Source organism: Arachis hypogaea, chromosome 15 (assembly GCF_003086295.3).
Source record: "Arachis hypogaea cultivar Tifrunner chromosome 15, arahy.Tifrunner.gnm2.J5K5, whole genome shotgun sequence".
In the NCBI taxonomy this organism is placed as follows: domain Eukaryota; kingdom Viridiplantae; phylum Streptophyta; class Magnoliopsida; order Fabales; family Fabaceae; genus Arachis; species Arachis hypogaea.
Window position 1 is genome coordinate 2,652,768 of NC_092050.1, and position 16,433 is coordinate 2,669,200.

The 16,433-nt window shown below is 29.4% G+C and overlaps 2 protein-coding genes across 2 annotated transcripts; both read right to left on the minus strand.

The window, feature by feature from the left end:
* Positions 1-1,326: 1,326 nt before the first annotated feature.
* On the minus strand, positions 1,327-2,547 carry LOC112746965 (putative F-box protein At4g17565). The gene has a single exon (XM_025795065.1). The coding sequence runs from the start codon at positions 2,545-2,547 to the stop codon at positions 1,327-1,329; it is 1,221 nt and encodes a 406-aa protein (XP_025650850.1).
* A 2,462-nt stretch (positions 2,548-5,009) lies between these two features.
* LOC112747567 (6,7,8-trihydroxycoumarin synthase-like) lies at positions 5,010-7,150 on the minus strand. Its single transcript, XM_025795649.3, has 2 exons — positions 5,877-7,150; positions 5,010-5,685 (listed from the first exon to the last, which is right to left on the minus strand). The coding sequence occupies exons 1-2, from the start codon at positions 6,771-6,773 to the stop codon at positions 5,080-5,082; spliced, it is 1,503 nt and encodes a 500-aa protein (XP_025651434.1). The 5' UTR covers positions 6,774-7,150; the 3' UTR covers positions 5,010-5,079.
* Between the last annotated feature and the right edge of the window lie 9,283 nt (positions 7,151-16,433).

Sequence of the window (16,433 nt, forward strand, 5' to 3'; positions counted from 1 at the left end):
TTCTGAGGTGTTACGAAATTTTTTAACAAATCAATTAGGAGCTATAAGAGTGGATTGAGTTTAATCTTTTAATTGTTGACAATATTGTTAGATATGATTATAAAAGGATGTCTGTTTGTTTAATGAGCATTTATTTTTGTTTATTTGTTTTGTTTAATTGCTCCACCTTATTATTGTGTTGAGCTCTTTCCTTCAAAACAAAAAAATGATTTTGTGTTTAAATTTTAGAAACAATAATAATAGTAATATAATAAAAATTCTTTAATCATATGTTTTATTGATGTTCGATTTTACTAAATTTGTTATACATGCTTTTCACTATAGAGGGAGATTCTATAATATCAAAAGATTACGATATCTAACTTATGTATGAATTTTTTTTTTATTTGGTGATTATTAAAATATTATTATTGTGTAAAAAATTTGGTATAAATAGCTGGAGTTGAAGACAACAAAAAATATCTTAAGAGTTGAAGGTAAGAAAAAAAACTTAATAATCGGAGTTAAAAGTAGTCAATGGTCAACGTTGAAAAGAATTTAATCGATAAGGTCAATAATAATGTGCATATAAAATAAATCATGGTTGAGAAAATAAAAATGAGTTAGACTTGTACTTAATTTAAGTAAATAATTTAATTAAGTTTCTTTTAAAAAAATAGCTTAAACAATAAATGATTATGTTAAAAGTAGCTTATGAATAAGTTATTTTGTGTTTGGATTTTTAAGTTTAAAAGTGTTTATTTTATAGAAATATGACAAAAAATAGTACTATTATGAGAGGAGTCATTTTTTTTTAATTTCTCTATAAGCTTCTAAATAACTTCTTAGGAGGCTACAATTTGGTTTTGAAAATTACATCAGACATTAATACTACTACTTTTTATAACTCAAAAGCTCAAAAAAGCTACTTTTAAAACTTCCAAAATAAACTCTTAGTGGTTACCAAGTTACCTTATATTTGATGTCTAAGTTTACTTGAGTTTTAAGTCTATTGAAATGTCGAATTTATTTTAGTCTAAGACTATCTAAAGTTTAAATTCTTTTCAAATTTAAAACTATTTAAGATTTGAGACTACTTAAAGTGCAAGAGTTTACTCGAGGATTAAGATTATACCAAATTATTCAATCATAGTTTACTTGAAATAATTGAATTATAATAAAATAATATATAAATTTATAAACAAACACACAAATATAAACTTTCTATTTTAACTAGTTTTAGCTAAATCCTATAAAGTAGAAGACTAAGAAATTTCTTCATAAATGCAAGAAAAAACACTGAAAAACTCTGGTAGATAGTAAGTAAATAAATAAAGGAGTCCTCAATTAGAGTAACAACCAAGTTGGAGGACACGCCCATTCCACATTTGATAGTATTTTGTTGGTGGTCTTTATATCTTGCAAGTTTAAGATGCCCATATCTTGCAGGCTGGGTTCGCCAGGAGTGTGCAACTCTACTTGGTTGTCTGTGTAGTATATATGATTTGCCTTACAATATGAAAAATTGCCAGAAAATATTTGAACAGAGGAATTATATCCAATCATTACTGCAAAATCTTTTAAACTATGGATTCTTGACCATTCTTTTGAATTCTTGTTCAACTTGAACACATCAAATTTATTGCAGATGTGTAGCATTTTCATAGCCCAATCATCATGTTTAACTATCATTAACAAACTGCCGTCAACACAACCAATCACATACTTGTTCATGCTGCAATTATAGTGCGTGGCCAGTTTTGCCGGAGGTGGGGGTTCACATATTCCTCCAATGGAGGTTAGTAGTGGCACTAGTTGAGGCCGAGGCTTCTTCCCTAATTCGTCCATAATGACCTTCTTATCAAACTCATACAGATTTGTATCAAAGTCTACAGCGTATATCTTGTCTTGGAAAAATATGACATCTTGAAACAATGGCGATATCTCTTCCATTGGAATATCTGTCCATCTCTTGTCATTCAGCTTACAAACGGCCAAGTTGCCGCACTCTCCATATATAGCCACTGCCATGAAATCCTCATTGTCAGGAGGGGAGGATATCACAATCTTCCAAATCTCATACTTATGAAAACTAAGGGCGTCAATAGTATAGATCGAACCGTCACTAAGTTCCACCAGAACATATTCACCCCCGTGCCACCAGTCACGGTGATAACGAACCACATCTGGAAAAGTTGAAATTGGAGGAAGATCAAGATGAGATTTAGTAAAAGGATTCAACATTCGTATTGCTCCATTGGATATTACAACAGTAATCAACCATCCATAGCCAGAACCATAAATTAAGTTGTCATTAATATCAAAATCGGGAAACATAACATGATAGATCTGCTCCTTGTCAAGAATATGGCTCAAAGAAGAGTCGTGAGTAGTGCCAGGTAACAACAGCCACGGATTTCTTTTATGATGTGGAATGCTTGAAAGTTTAGAGTTCCATTCCTTACAAACCAATCGAAGTCGAATGTAATCATCGTAGAAATACAGATGCTCCGTGATTTGATACAGAAGATCAGGATGAAGGTTCCACCATCGATCAATTTCGGCCATGTAAATGACAAGGGGAAATTCAAACATCAAAAAGAAAAGAATGAGGTTAATCCTCAACTTCAAACTGGTAATTAAATATCTTTGATCGATTTTTAACTTTTTATTTTGGTAGATATATCATATATCTTTGCTCAGTTTAAAATAGTTTTATGTATGGGAGTGTTTAAATTCAAATCAATTTAATGAAAATTGTGATCCAATCTTATCCAATTCAAACTAGAATTATTCAAAATCTTAATTATTTATAATTTTATAGTGAATTAAATTCCATTTCTAACTAACATCAGGCATTATATCAAATCTAGAATAGAGAAATTATTGGTGGAAAAAAATGAGTTAAATTTTCAGCAAAACCGTTTCTTTGAACAGATTTTTTTTTTTTAGAGCAAAAATTATCAATTTAAAAGTAAAAATAAATAACTATTAAGTAAATTATATCTTTACGAAAATATCTTTACAAAAATATCTTTAATTTCTTTAAGCAAATGGTAAACAACATAGGCATGTTAATGTTAGGCATTTGAAACAAAAACATGATAGCGTTCAAAAATTTTTAAATTTCTTAACCTAAGAACATTTATGTTAAATCATTAAAGAAGAGGGATGAGACCGTAACAGTATACTTAAATTTATGAGCATAATTAAGAGATCAAGAGAGTCTGATTTTGTAATTTTTTTTTTATATTCCTCAATTAAGATATATCAAATCCTTATTTTAAGCTAAATAGTATACCTCTAGTGAGACAAAAGTTGTAAAATAATTTTAGCATATTGAGTTGTGTATGTTTATAACGCGAATAATACGGAGACACAAAATTATATTGACAGATCAGAGATAAACAAAAATATTATATTAAAAAATACTGAATTAATATATTTTATATTATTCTTGACAAAAATACTAAGACAATAACAAATAATACAACTTATTTTTTTTTATTATTCTTATCAATTTTTTATAATTATATTTTTTATTATTATATTTATTTTCTCAAATTTTTTATATAAAAAAATAAAAATAAATTAGATTTTTATAATTTGTTTAAATTTATCATCAAACAAAAAATAAGAACACTAATATTTATGTGATTATGTCCCTATTGTTTGTGTCTTATTCTTAATATTTTTTGTCATGTCATATTCTCATAACTAAATATAATTTTAGAGTCCAAAATTCGGAAATTCTATTTATATTTGACTATTGGTTTCATTAAATTCTGAGAACTTAAATAAAATAAAATATTTGATTTTATTCTGGTTTAAATCCAAATCAAACGTAATGACGTATGCTATTTAGCATTTATAATAATATTTTCTATACATTAAATTTTATTTTTTATTCGACTTTTTAGAATTTGTAATTGTAATTATTATATTTTAAAAAATATTCTATAATTTTTTTAGTATTATCAGTATTTTGTAATTTAATATTATTTTAAACTATAAATTTTTATTATTTATAATTCTATTATTATTTATAATTAGTTTTTATTTATTTTATACTTTTTGATAGGATCATAATTTATATTATGCAAAATTTTGATAATAAACGTATTATATAATAAGTATAATTACAAATTTTACAAACTCGAATAATTTTTTTTATACAAAACGAAAATAGAATACATTAAAGAATAGAAAAAAATTCATATAGATAAAAAAAAATAAAAATTTCATAAAATCAATCACATATATCATATGAACAAAAAAAAATATAAAAATTAAAATATGAAAAAGAGTACTACAAATAATAAAAAAAATCAAAATATTCACCTTGCTAGTGATTGAAATAAATTTAAAAAATTTTGATGAAAAAAATTGGAACAAAGAAAATTTATCAAGTAGCATGCCGTTGATAATTAGGATCTCTCGGAATACACGTTGGGTCTCTCTCTTCATGAACCGTTATAGGGTGTAGCGGTTTATGTGTTTTTACTTTTGAACGTCTTAGGGTGTCACGAATTATATATAATTATTGCATTTGCGTTTAGTTTTTTCAATTGTTGTATTTACATAACATTTTTCTGGTTCATTTTATTTATGTAAATTACCTAATAATAACTTATGTTATTTAATATTTATAATAATAAATAAGATTACTTTTATATATATATATATATATATATATATATATATATATATATATATATATATATATATAAAAGTAAGTCACATAATATAAAATAACTAATGTGATTATAATTTATAATCAATTATATATAATGTGCATAAATAAATCAAATAATTATAATTTCATAAAAGATAGAACTTATCTCTTTTATATATATATATATATATATATATATATATATTAAAGAAACTAGTAAGTTTTGTGATTTATAGTTATCAATTAGTTATTATTGATGTTTTTAATAATGTGAAATTTTATTAAATAGTATAAAATTATTCACTTTTTCTTTTTGCCATATTTTAATAAAAGTACTGTCCATAGACTTTCGCTATATATAAGTGGTAGTGTAACTTTTATTTAAAATGAACATTTACAACAAGAACATGTGACATTAGCATTATTCAGATATGGTTCTTGGCAAGCAAGCAAAGATGATTTTTCTTGTGCCTAGCAAGTCCGGGAAGTCCTTCAGAATCTATGTCTTCTCTCTTCATCCCTTGAGGCATTTCCCAATCAAATGAATTAAGGAGGTTCGCCGTTATAAGCTCTACGGATGCAGATCCCAGCGGTATCCCTGGGCAGATTCTTCGTCCGGCACCAAATGGAATCAGCTCGAAATCTTGTCCAGTGAAATTGATATTGCTGTCTATGAATCTCTCGGGATCAAATACTTCTGGATCCTTCCAAGTTTCAGGGTCTCTATGGATGGCAAACACATTTACGTATACTATAGTCTTGGCTTCAATTTCATACCCTGCTATTCTGCTCTTTTTGTTGAATTCTCTTGGTACCAACGGTGCAGGTGCATAATATCTTAATGTTTCTTTGATCACTGCTTTCAGATAAACAAGCTTTTCAATATCTTCATCTTCTATGAATGGTTTCTTGCCGTACAAACTTCGAATTTCTTCTTGAGCTTTCTTCATCACTCTTGGATTCTTCATCAATGCTGTCATTATCCAAGTTGTTGTGGCTGCGGTTGTATCTGATGCTGCTACAAGCATGTTCTGCAATTATCATTGAGTGCCAATTAATTGCATTATTACAAAAAATGCTATTCGTAAACTAAAATCAACCACCAATGTATTTGTATATAAAATATGTATGGTTTAATTTTTTTTAATGTGTATTTATATTCTAATATGTATTTTATACTGGAAGCTGATTTTGTCGATAGTATTAACAATGAGTGACTGACCATGGTAATAGCTTTGATATGATCATTGGTGATATCTATGGACAAGTTACCCTGCTTTTTAAGCTCAAACAAGACGTCAACTATGTCCTCCCCTTTCTTTCCATTATTATGATCTTCTTCGTGCTCTTCAATTACTCCTTGAAGAAACTCATCCAACTCCTTAAAAGTCTTTTCAACACGATCAAGCAAGCCACTTACCCTATCAACCCAACCCATGAAAGGAATATAATCCGAAACAAAGAAAGCAAGAAATATAGCTTGGATCTCATTCAGCAACCCATGGAACCTACTCCTCTCCGCTCCTTCGCCGTCGTATCTTCTTCCGAACGCAATCCTGCACACTATAGAACTCGAAACGGACATCAATATCTCACTCAGATTCGTGGTTTTCGAAGAACTCACGTGCTCTGATATCCTGCCTAACATTCTTTCCACTTCAGATTTTCTGATGTGGTAGAATCCAGAGATTCGCTTGGAGCTGAAGAAATGAACGACGCAGATCTTCCTGATTTCTCTCCAGTACTCGCTGTATGGAGAGAAAATCAAATCGAAACCGTTGTAAGAGAGTCTGGTGGTTCCGAGCGAGGGAGGTCTGCTTGAAACGTCAAGATCGTGGTCTTTGAGAACCTCCTTTGCGAGTTTCGGTGAGGAGATGACTATGGCTGGTTTGAAACCTATTTGAAGGGAGAATATGGAGCCGTAGATCTTTGAGAGGTTCCAAAGTTGGACATTGAGGTTGGAACTGTCGAGTTGGTGGAGGTTTCCGATTATGGGAAGTGGTTTAGGACCTGGTGGTAGAGTGGTTCTTCTGTGTTGTTGTTTCTTGAAGTGATGAAATATCATTACTGCCATTAGAGGAACTGCAAGAAGAAGCAGATAATACAGAAATGAAAACATTCTGTGGAAGAAATTAAAGAAGCCAATGCAAGCTAAGGGTGACTAATTAGTTATAGAGAATGATCAGATACACTTTGTTGCTAAGAAAATTAAATATCTTACGATATATATAGAGTTGAATCTCGTAAAATTGATATTATTTTTTTTTAGGTATGATATTTGATATGATGTGAAGCAGCCGAAGAAAATTCATAGTCCAAACGGAAGTGTGCTATATATTTTTTATGTTGTATATTCTGGTAAATCAGCAGAGAATTAAAACTTTATATTAAATTAATGTACTAGCAAGAGATGATATAAGACCAAATGCTTTGAATAAGAAGACAATTCCAAGTCCAAAGAGTTGTTACAATTTATATGTGTAGCAATTGAAGAGTATGCAACTTTTGTGTGACTCTACTCTTACATTCGACAAGTGGATTCATATTCATTTTGACTAGTTACGTTTTGTTGAATCTATCTATACTAGATCCACAACAATACATAACTGTTGGAATTTATTATTAATCTATTATCTATTATCTCAGCCTGTACAATGTACCAAAAAATACGCACGCTTTCTTGTCTCCTCAGATCACAGGTGCCGCTTCATGAATTTTTTTTATAAAAAAAAATATAGGTACACAATGAAAATACTAAATAATATGAATAATAGATATATTAGATGTTCAATTCAATATGTATGCAAATAATTATTTTTATTATTTTTTATTAAATGATTATTTCTTTTGATTCGATTTACTCATACACAATTAACAATGGTTGGATGTTTAATTTACTAGATGTGTGGATGATTATTATGTTAAGATTTAAAAAGTAATTTTGAGGTAGAGTATTTTTTTATTTTATTGGGTGAATTCTAAAACTCATTATTATATTATTTATACAAGTCATTATTTATCTAACAAATCTGGTTTTATAATATATATTTGTAGTTATTAGTGCTTAGTTATCAAGAGTAAAGGATTTAAAAAAATTTAATAGTGAAACTATATATATATATATATATATATATATATATATATTATTCTTCTTGCATATACATTTTTTTATGCTGGTCTTTTTTGTGTCTTGATATACAACACCACTTAGAAAAGTATGAGTAGTAAATAGTAATTGACTAATTGCTGCTCCGAATTAAGACCAAAATGCAACTTTACATTGTCGTATTTTATTTTTCGTTGTCAATTTGGTTACTTAATTAGTTTTGGAGATATTTTGACGTTGATTATTTGTTGAAAAAAATATTGTCTAGGAATAATTTACTACACTGTAGTACACATTACGTGTCTTATTCATATTTTCCTTCTCTTATTTTTATAACGAAGTAAGTAGTAATGCTTGACTTCTAAAACGGAAGAGCTATATTGCCTTGTACAATAAAAAGTTAAAAAAAAATACTAAAAAAAAGATTATAAAGACCAAAAAGTATAAGTAAACTCTCCCAAAATTATTTAACAAAACAAAATCTGTTTTGTATAAGTTGTGACTTGCAACTTCATTTAAAAAAATTATTAATAAAATCCTGTGAAAAAATAATTAATAATGGAAAAAGATATGTGTGTGTGCCTCTATATATATATATAAGGATGGTTTTGTTAGAGATATACAATAAAAAATACCAAAAATATAAAGATTAATCTAATAAAAATACTGGTTGAATTGAATTTCAATTGCAGTTTTAAACTTGTGCTTTTTTTAATACAATGTCCAATTCGATTTTAGCCACCTTAATTTGTCTGTGGATTCGATCCATTATGCTTCTTTTTGTCAAACAAATATTATTAAGATATGAGTAATTTTCAAGCCTTTGGTCTATATTATTCTTTCTAGTATTTGATATAGTAGGTCTCCTCGTACCCATAGGGAAAATAGTTTTCAGCTTGCTATATTTCTTTTTCTGTTTTAGTAAGTCAAAAGAAGCTTGGATGGATCTAAATTGATAGATACTACTTAACATGTATTGTCAGCGTGTTAGAACTGGCCAAGAAGAGAAGGGGAAAAGAGGGGGAAAAAAAGAAAAGAAAAGAAGAATGATTTGAAAGTCAATTGTAATAGTGTACATTTTTATTTTTGTCTTCTATATTTTATAGTAACTTATCTTTATTGTTGATTCTTGAAGAAAAAAAAAGGTGGAAAAAAGGCTAAAAAATTTATATACAAAATTTAGGAAGGTGTATTAGGGATGGTAATGGTTAGAGTAAGGTAGGATTTGGATCTAATCTTAATTTTATTTGCAGGTTAAAATTTTTATATAAATTTAATTTTATTCTATTTGCGGGTTGAGAATATCCCAATCTAATTTCATTTGTTTTTAACCTGCGGATACTTAATCCTACCTACAAATTACCAAAAAGATGTAACATTATTATATAACTTGATGATAATTTAAAATAGAATTTATTTTTATGTTAAAAAATATTAAATTATCAATTAATGATATTTTTTTAGTGACTAAGGATCTTTTGTATTTAGTGAGAGGTCTTTACTTTAATATCTATTTGAAATATATTTTTATATAAGTATATAACATATACATATGTATGATGCAGATTGATCGGGTAGGATTGAGACTTAACCTGCACCCTATTCGATCCGCACGAGAATCCTACCCGTGACAGATCGAATTGGTAACTCTATCCGATCTGATTGAATTCCTACAGATAGGATATATGTAATCACTCCTAAATGTATATGTTTAAGAGTAGTTTTTTTAGAGAAAATGACAAATCGATCCGTGACGTTTTGGTCTGTGGACATTTAAGTCCTTGAAGATTAAAAATACATTTAAGTCTCTGACCTCTTCAAAATCTGAACATATCGATCCCTGAGTTTAATTTGTCCAATTTTAAAAACTCTTTCATGTGTACTTTCGAATCAATCAGGACAGATTTTTCTATTAAGTTTGACAGACCCAAGTGAATATGAGGGATCGATAAGTCCAGATTTTAAAAAGGTCAAGGACTTAAATGAACATAAAAGATCGATAAGTCCAGCTTTTAAAAAGGTCAAAAATTTAAATGTATTTTTAAATTTTCGATGATTTAAATATCCGCTGATCAAAAAGATAAAGATGTATTTGTCCTTTTCTTTTCTTTTATTATTTTTGTTTGGACGGGAGTAATCTATTTGTTCGAAATTGTACAAACATGGCAATAAAACATTTCAGTGGTATATAAGTGCACAAATTTTTATTTTTGGACAGTGAAGTGAACCAATTTTTTTATCCCTAATCTGTTCTAATTCGACAGATTAAATAATTCATCACAAAAAAAATACACTATTTTATTGGAGGTGAAAAGTCTACTTTAGTGGGAGCAAAGGCCCATTTTGTTTGGAGCAAAAAGATTTTGACTTTTTAGTTTTTATAAAATTTCCTGGGGTTCAAAGAGCTTAGAATAAAGTATCGTTTTTATCCCTAACGTTTGGGGTAAGTCTTATTTGTGTTCTTAACATTTAAATTGTTATTCCTAACGTTTATAAAAGTGATTCAATATTATCGTGCCGTCAATTATAATAGATCAGATTGTATTTTTCAATTATTCTCATTTGGATATATTCCTTCTCAATTAAGTCTTACTTAGATGTATTCAATTTTAATATTGTACCCAAAATTTGTGTTTAGATTTAATTATATCTCTAAAAAGGTGAATTATATAAATGTTGCACGGATTAATTTTAACTTTTAATGAGTTATTATTCGGAGTGGATCATCGGTTTTTATCTAGACATTTGTATTTTACCTTTAGGAAGAGATTTTCAAAACTCCAGCTAAAGCTCATGATGTATAATTGATGGCAGGATAACATGAAATCACTTTTACAAACGTTAGGGATATAATAGAACAATTTAAACGTTAGGAACACAAATAGAACTTACTCCAAACATTGGAGACAAAAACAATATTTTAATCAAAATTTTAATTAGAGAAAAATATACCTGATTAAAAAAAAGAAAAATAAAGAAGAATATTAACAAAGTATTCAAAGAACAAGGAGTTTAAGGAAGAAAAAAATATTTTTCACATAAATTTTAAACATTATAAATTAAAATAAGTAATTATGATTATGTATATGTTGTTAATATATAATTCACATTATTCGTACTTTTTTTGTGTAATCAAGTATTATATTCAAACCATGCATGAGGAATAAGATACTAATTAAAATTCATACAAAATTTTAACCATAACCAAATACATTCTAATACTACATCGATTACCACATCTAATGAGCATAAAAAAAGATCCCTTTAACGTTGCAGCGTTGTCATCAAGAGCAAATAAATAAGGTAAAAATCATTTACACATCTCTTTACATTTTTACTTCACTTTGTTAAAATGGACAAAAAATATGAACTCTACAACTCTACATAAATTTTCATTTGTGTTAAGTCTCTATACTCTTTTTCTTTGCAAATACAAATAAAAAACTAAGAAATAAAAAAAGATAAAAATAATACATAAAAAATAAAAAAAAAGACAAATAGGTACTTAGCCTTTTAATATATAGATATTTAAGTATCAAAAAATTTAAAAATACATTTAAGTTTCTGACCTTCTCAAAATCTAAATACATTGATTCTTCTATAGACTTGGGTTTATCAGACCCAATAAAAAAAAATCAAATGTGACTACTGTTGTCCTAATTTGGCTGATATACGAATACATATGTGTGAAAGTTTTTAAAAATGAGACAAATTATATCCATGAATTAATATGTTCGGATTTTGAGAAAGTCAATGATTTAAATATATTTTTAAATTATCAGAAATTTAAATATTTGCGGACTAAAAGGTCAAGAATTTATTTTCCTTTTTTTCTTTAAAGTAAAATTTTAATAAAAAGTAACGATTATTTTTTTAGAGCTCGTCACGTAATCTGTGATATTTATTAGATTTTTGACTCATTAAGACCGAAAAAAAAAAACTTGTTTTCAAATTGACCACCTCTTCTTAAAACCAAAATTGTTTATACATCGATAATTATTTATCTAATACCATCATTCTCCATATACACATTACACATACTAATCAGTAATTACTAAGCAAATAGTGACTCGATCAATTATATCATCAAACACATGTAGAATAAACAACTAAATTCTTTTATGCAATGTCTACTATAGAAAGACATTAGACATGAAATCCTTTTAAAAATTGCTTCTTGCTTTTTCTTTTCAGCAATGTTCATTGTAATTGCTAGGTTCTTTGGCAACAACAGACAACCTAAAAGTTTTGTAGCATATCAAATCGGATACACTTGCTTGTTCTTTAACCTAATCACAAACTTATTAGCACCACCCTTGTTGGCCAAAAAGATCATTTAATTTTTTCTAAAGAAAACAGAAAGACTTTCGTAATCTTTTCTGGTAGTTATTTTATTTAATTAATCAATCCTATATTATATATATCATTTGCACATTTTCAATACTAACTCTGAACCAGAGCAGGTGCATGTTTTCAGTATTAACTTGAAGAGATTATTTTGGGCCCTACGGATCATGTAGCCAACATTAACATTTATGGTCACAGAAAAGCTTTAATTTGAAGCAAAATGTAGTGTTTATGAATAAATTAGTTCAACTCTTACAAAAGGTATCTCTTCTTTAATTTTCTTTGGCAGGAAAAAGAAATTTTAAATTCCTTTAGCTTATTGACTACCACGTGAATCTGATCTTTATCCACTGTTTGAGGCTAACAAAAAGGATTAACAATACTAAATTAGTAGCTTACAAATAAGTTCTAATAAGATTTATCGTAATTAATTTGGATTGTCCGAATGATCAGTTTACTTATTTATTAAAGTATTAAAAATTTAAATTTTATTATGTGCATATAACAATTTATTTATCAACAATAATTCTTAAATGAAATTTAAATTTATAATAAATTAGTCATTAATCTGTGACTGAAAAATGATATATATATATATATATATATATATATATATATAAAAAGGTGTATGGTAATGGTATGGATAGACCGAATTTAATACCAACATTAATTTGACACTTTTCCTTATTCAATTATGAATTATTAGTTGAGAAAAGCTTAGTATACAAGCGATTAGGGCTTGTAACTATTACAAGTTCATTAACGTCTAATCCACTAAAACGCGCTGCAACTCCTACGTCACTTACACGCGCTATACAAAGATTCTGCGTTTGTATAACTAACAAATTTAAAAGATTTGTTTCCTTCTTTGTTTTCTTTCTTTTCAAATTTCATCGTTCTTCTTCTCGCGCGTCTTCCCCTGGTTTTTCGATCGTTCTTTTCCTCTCCTTTCTCATTGGTTTGTTCTTCGTCATTGACGTTAGTTTTTCTCTCTGTAACTCCAGCTTCGTTTTGACATGGTGTATTTATAGTTTTTGACATGGTGTATTCTGCAACCTCTCTGTTGTTGATGACCAGTTTGTTCCGAAGGTTGGAATGACCTTTACCACCCTTGAAGATGCTGGAAAATTTTACAGGAACTATACCAAGGTTGCAGGTTTTTCTACAAGAGTTCGGAGCACAAATAGAAAGGAAAACGAGATTAAGAATCAATTGATTACATGTAGCAGAGAGGGAAAATGAAACTCTCATAGCAAAGACTCATTTGATAGGAATTGGAATGATTTTCTGCTAAACTTTGGTCTTGTGGACAACAAGTGGCTTTCATGTAGTGTTGGGTTAAAATCTGCAGCAGAGGTGTAAATTTAATTTTTTATCAGGTGTATTTATAGTCTGTGTTTGGGTGTATTATGCAGATCTCTATGCAGACCGTCATATATGGGTTTCAATCTATCCGATCACCACATCATATTATAGTACCTGTAAATCAGACATTTTGAATACACCAGAGAGAGTTTAATTAATTTTGGTCTTGTGGACAACAAGTGGCTTTCAGGTAGTGTTGGGTTAAAATCTGCAGCAGGGGTGTAAATTTAATTTTTTATCGGGTGTATTTATAGTCTGTGTTTGAGTGTATTATGCAGATCTCTATGCAGACCGTCATATATGGGTTCCAATCTATCTGGATCACCACTTCATATCATAGTACCTGTAAATCAGACATTTTGAATACACCAGAGAGAGTTTAATTAATTTTGGTCTTGTGGACAACAAGTGACTTTCAGGTAGTGTTGGGTTAAAATCTGCAGCAGAGGTGTAAATTTAATTTTTTATCGGGTGTATTTATAGTCTGTATTTGGGTGTATTATGCAGATCTCTATGCAGACCGTCATATATGGGTTCCAATCTATCTGGATCACCACTTCATATCATAGTACCTGTAAATCAGACATTTTGAATACACCAGAGAGAGTTTAATTAATTTTGGTCTTGTGGACAACAAGTGACTTTCAGGTAGTGTTGGGTTAAAATCTGCAGCAGAGGTGTAAATTTAATTTTTTATCGGGTGTATTTATAGTCTGTATTTGGGTGTATTATGCAGATCTCTATGCAGACCGTCATATATGGGTTCCAATCTATCTGGATCACTACTTCATATTATAGTACCTGTAAATCAGACATTTTGAATACACTAGAGATAGTTTAATTAATTTTGATCTTGTGGACAACAAGTGGCTTTCAGGTAGTGTTGGGTTAAAATCTGCAGCAGAGGTGTAAATTTAATTTTTTATCGGGTGTATTTATAGTCTGTGTTTGGGTGTATTATGCAGATCTCCATGCAGACCGTCATATATGGGTTCCAATCTATCTGGATCACCACTTCATATTATAGTACCTGTAAATCAAACATTTTGAATACACTAGAGAGAGTTTAATTAATTTTGGACTTGTGGACAACAAGTAGCTTTCAGGTAGTGTTGGGTTAAAATCTGCAGCAGAGGTGTAAATTTAATTTTTTATCGGGTGTATTTATAGTCTGTGTTTGGGTGTATTATGCAGATCTCTATGCAGACCGTCATATATGGGTTCCAATCTATCTGTATCACCACTTCATATTATAGTACCTGTAAATCAGACATTTTGAATACACTAGAGAGAGTTTAATTAATTTTGATCTTGTGGACAACAAGTGGCTTTCAGGTAGTGTTGGGTTAAAATCTGCAGCAGAGGTGTAAATTTAATTTTTTATCGGGTGTATTTATAGTCTGTGTTTGGGTGTATTATGCAGATCTCTATGCAGACCGTCATATATGGGTTCCAATCTATCTGGATCACCACTTCATATTATAGTACCTGTAAATCAGACATTTTGAATACAACAGAGAGAGTTTAATTAATTTTGGACTTGTGGACAACAAGTAGCTTTCAGGTAGTGTTGGGTTAAAATCTGCAGCAGAGGTGTAAATTTAATTTTTTATCGGGTGTATTTATAGTCTGTGTTTGGGTGTATTATGCAGATCTCTATGCAGACCGTCATATATGGGTTCCAATCTATCTGGATCACCACTTCATATTATAGTACCTGTAAATCAGACATTTTGAATACACCAGAGAGAGTTTAATTAATTTTGGTCTTGTGGACAACAAGTGGCTTTCAGATAGTGTTGGGTTAAAATCTGCAGCAAGGGTGTAAATTTAATTTTTTATCGGGTGTATTTATAGTCTGTGTTTGGGTGTATTATGCAGATCTCTATGCAGACCGTCATATATGGGTTCCAATCTATCTGGATCACCACTTCATATTATAGTACCTGTAAATCAGACATTTTGAATACACGAGAGAGAGTTTAATTAATTTTGGTCTTGTGGACAACAAGTGACTTTCAGGTAGTGTTGGGTTAAAATCTGCAGCAGAGGTGTAAATTTAATTTTTTATCGGGTGCATTTATAGTATGTGTTTGTGTGTATTATGCAGATCTCTATGCAGACCGTCATATATGGGTTCCAATCTATCTGGATCACCACTTCATATTATAGTACCTGTAAATCAGACATTTTGAATACACTAGAGAGAGTTTAATTAATTTTGATCTTGTGGACAACAAGTGGCTTTCAGGTAGTGTTGGGTTAAAATCTGCAGCAGAGGTATAAATTTAATTTTTTATCGGGTGTATTTATAGTCTGTGTTTGGGTGTATTATGCAGATCTCTATGCAGACCGTCATATATGGGTTCCAATCTATCTGGATCACCACTTCATATTATAGTACCTGTAAATCAGACATTTTGAATACACCAGAGAGAGTTTAATTAATTTTGGTCTTGTGGACAACAAGTGACTTTCAGGTAGTGTTGGGTTAAAATCTGCAGCAGAGGTGTAAATTTAATTTTTTATCGGGTGTATTTATAGTATGTGTTTGTGTGTATTATGCAGATCTCTATGCAGACCGTCATATATGGGTTCCAATCTATCTGGATCACCACTTCATATCATAGTACCTGTAAATCAGACATTTTGAATACACGAGAGAGAGTTTAATTAATTTTGGTCTTGTGGACAACAAGTGACTTTCAGGTAGTGTTGGGTTAAAATCTGCAGCAGAGGTGTAAATTTAAATTTTTATCGGGTGTATTTATAGTCTGTATTTGGGTGTATTATGCAGATCTCTATGCAGACCGTCATATATGGGTTCCAATCTATCTGGATCACTACTTCATATTATAGTACCTGTAAATCAGACATTTTGAATACGCTAGAGAGAGTTTAATTAATTTTGATCTTGTGGACAACAAGTGGCTTTCAGGTAGTGTTGGGTTAAAATCTGCA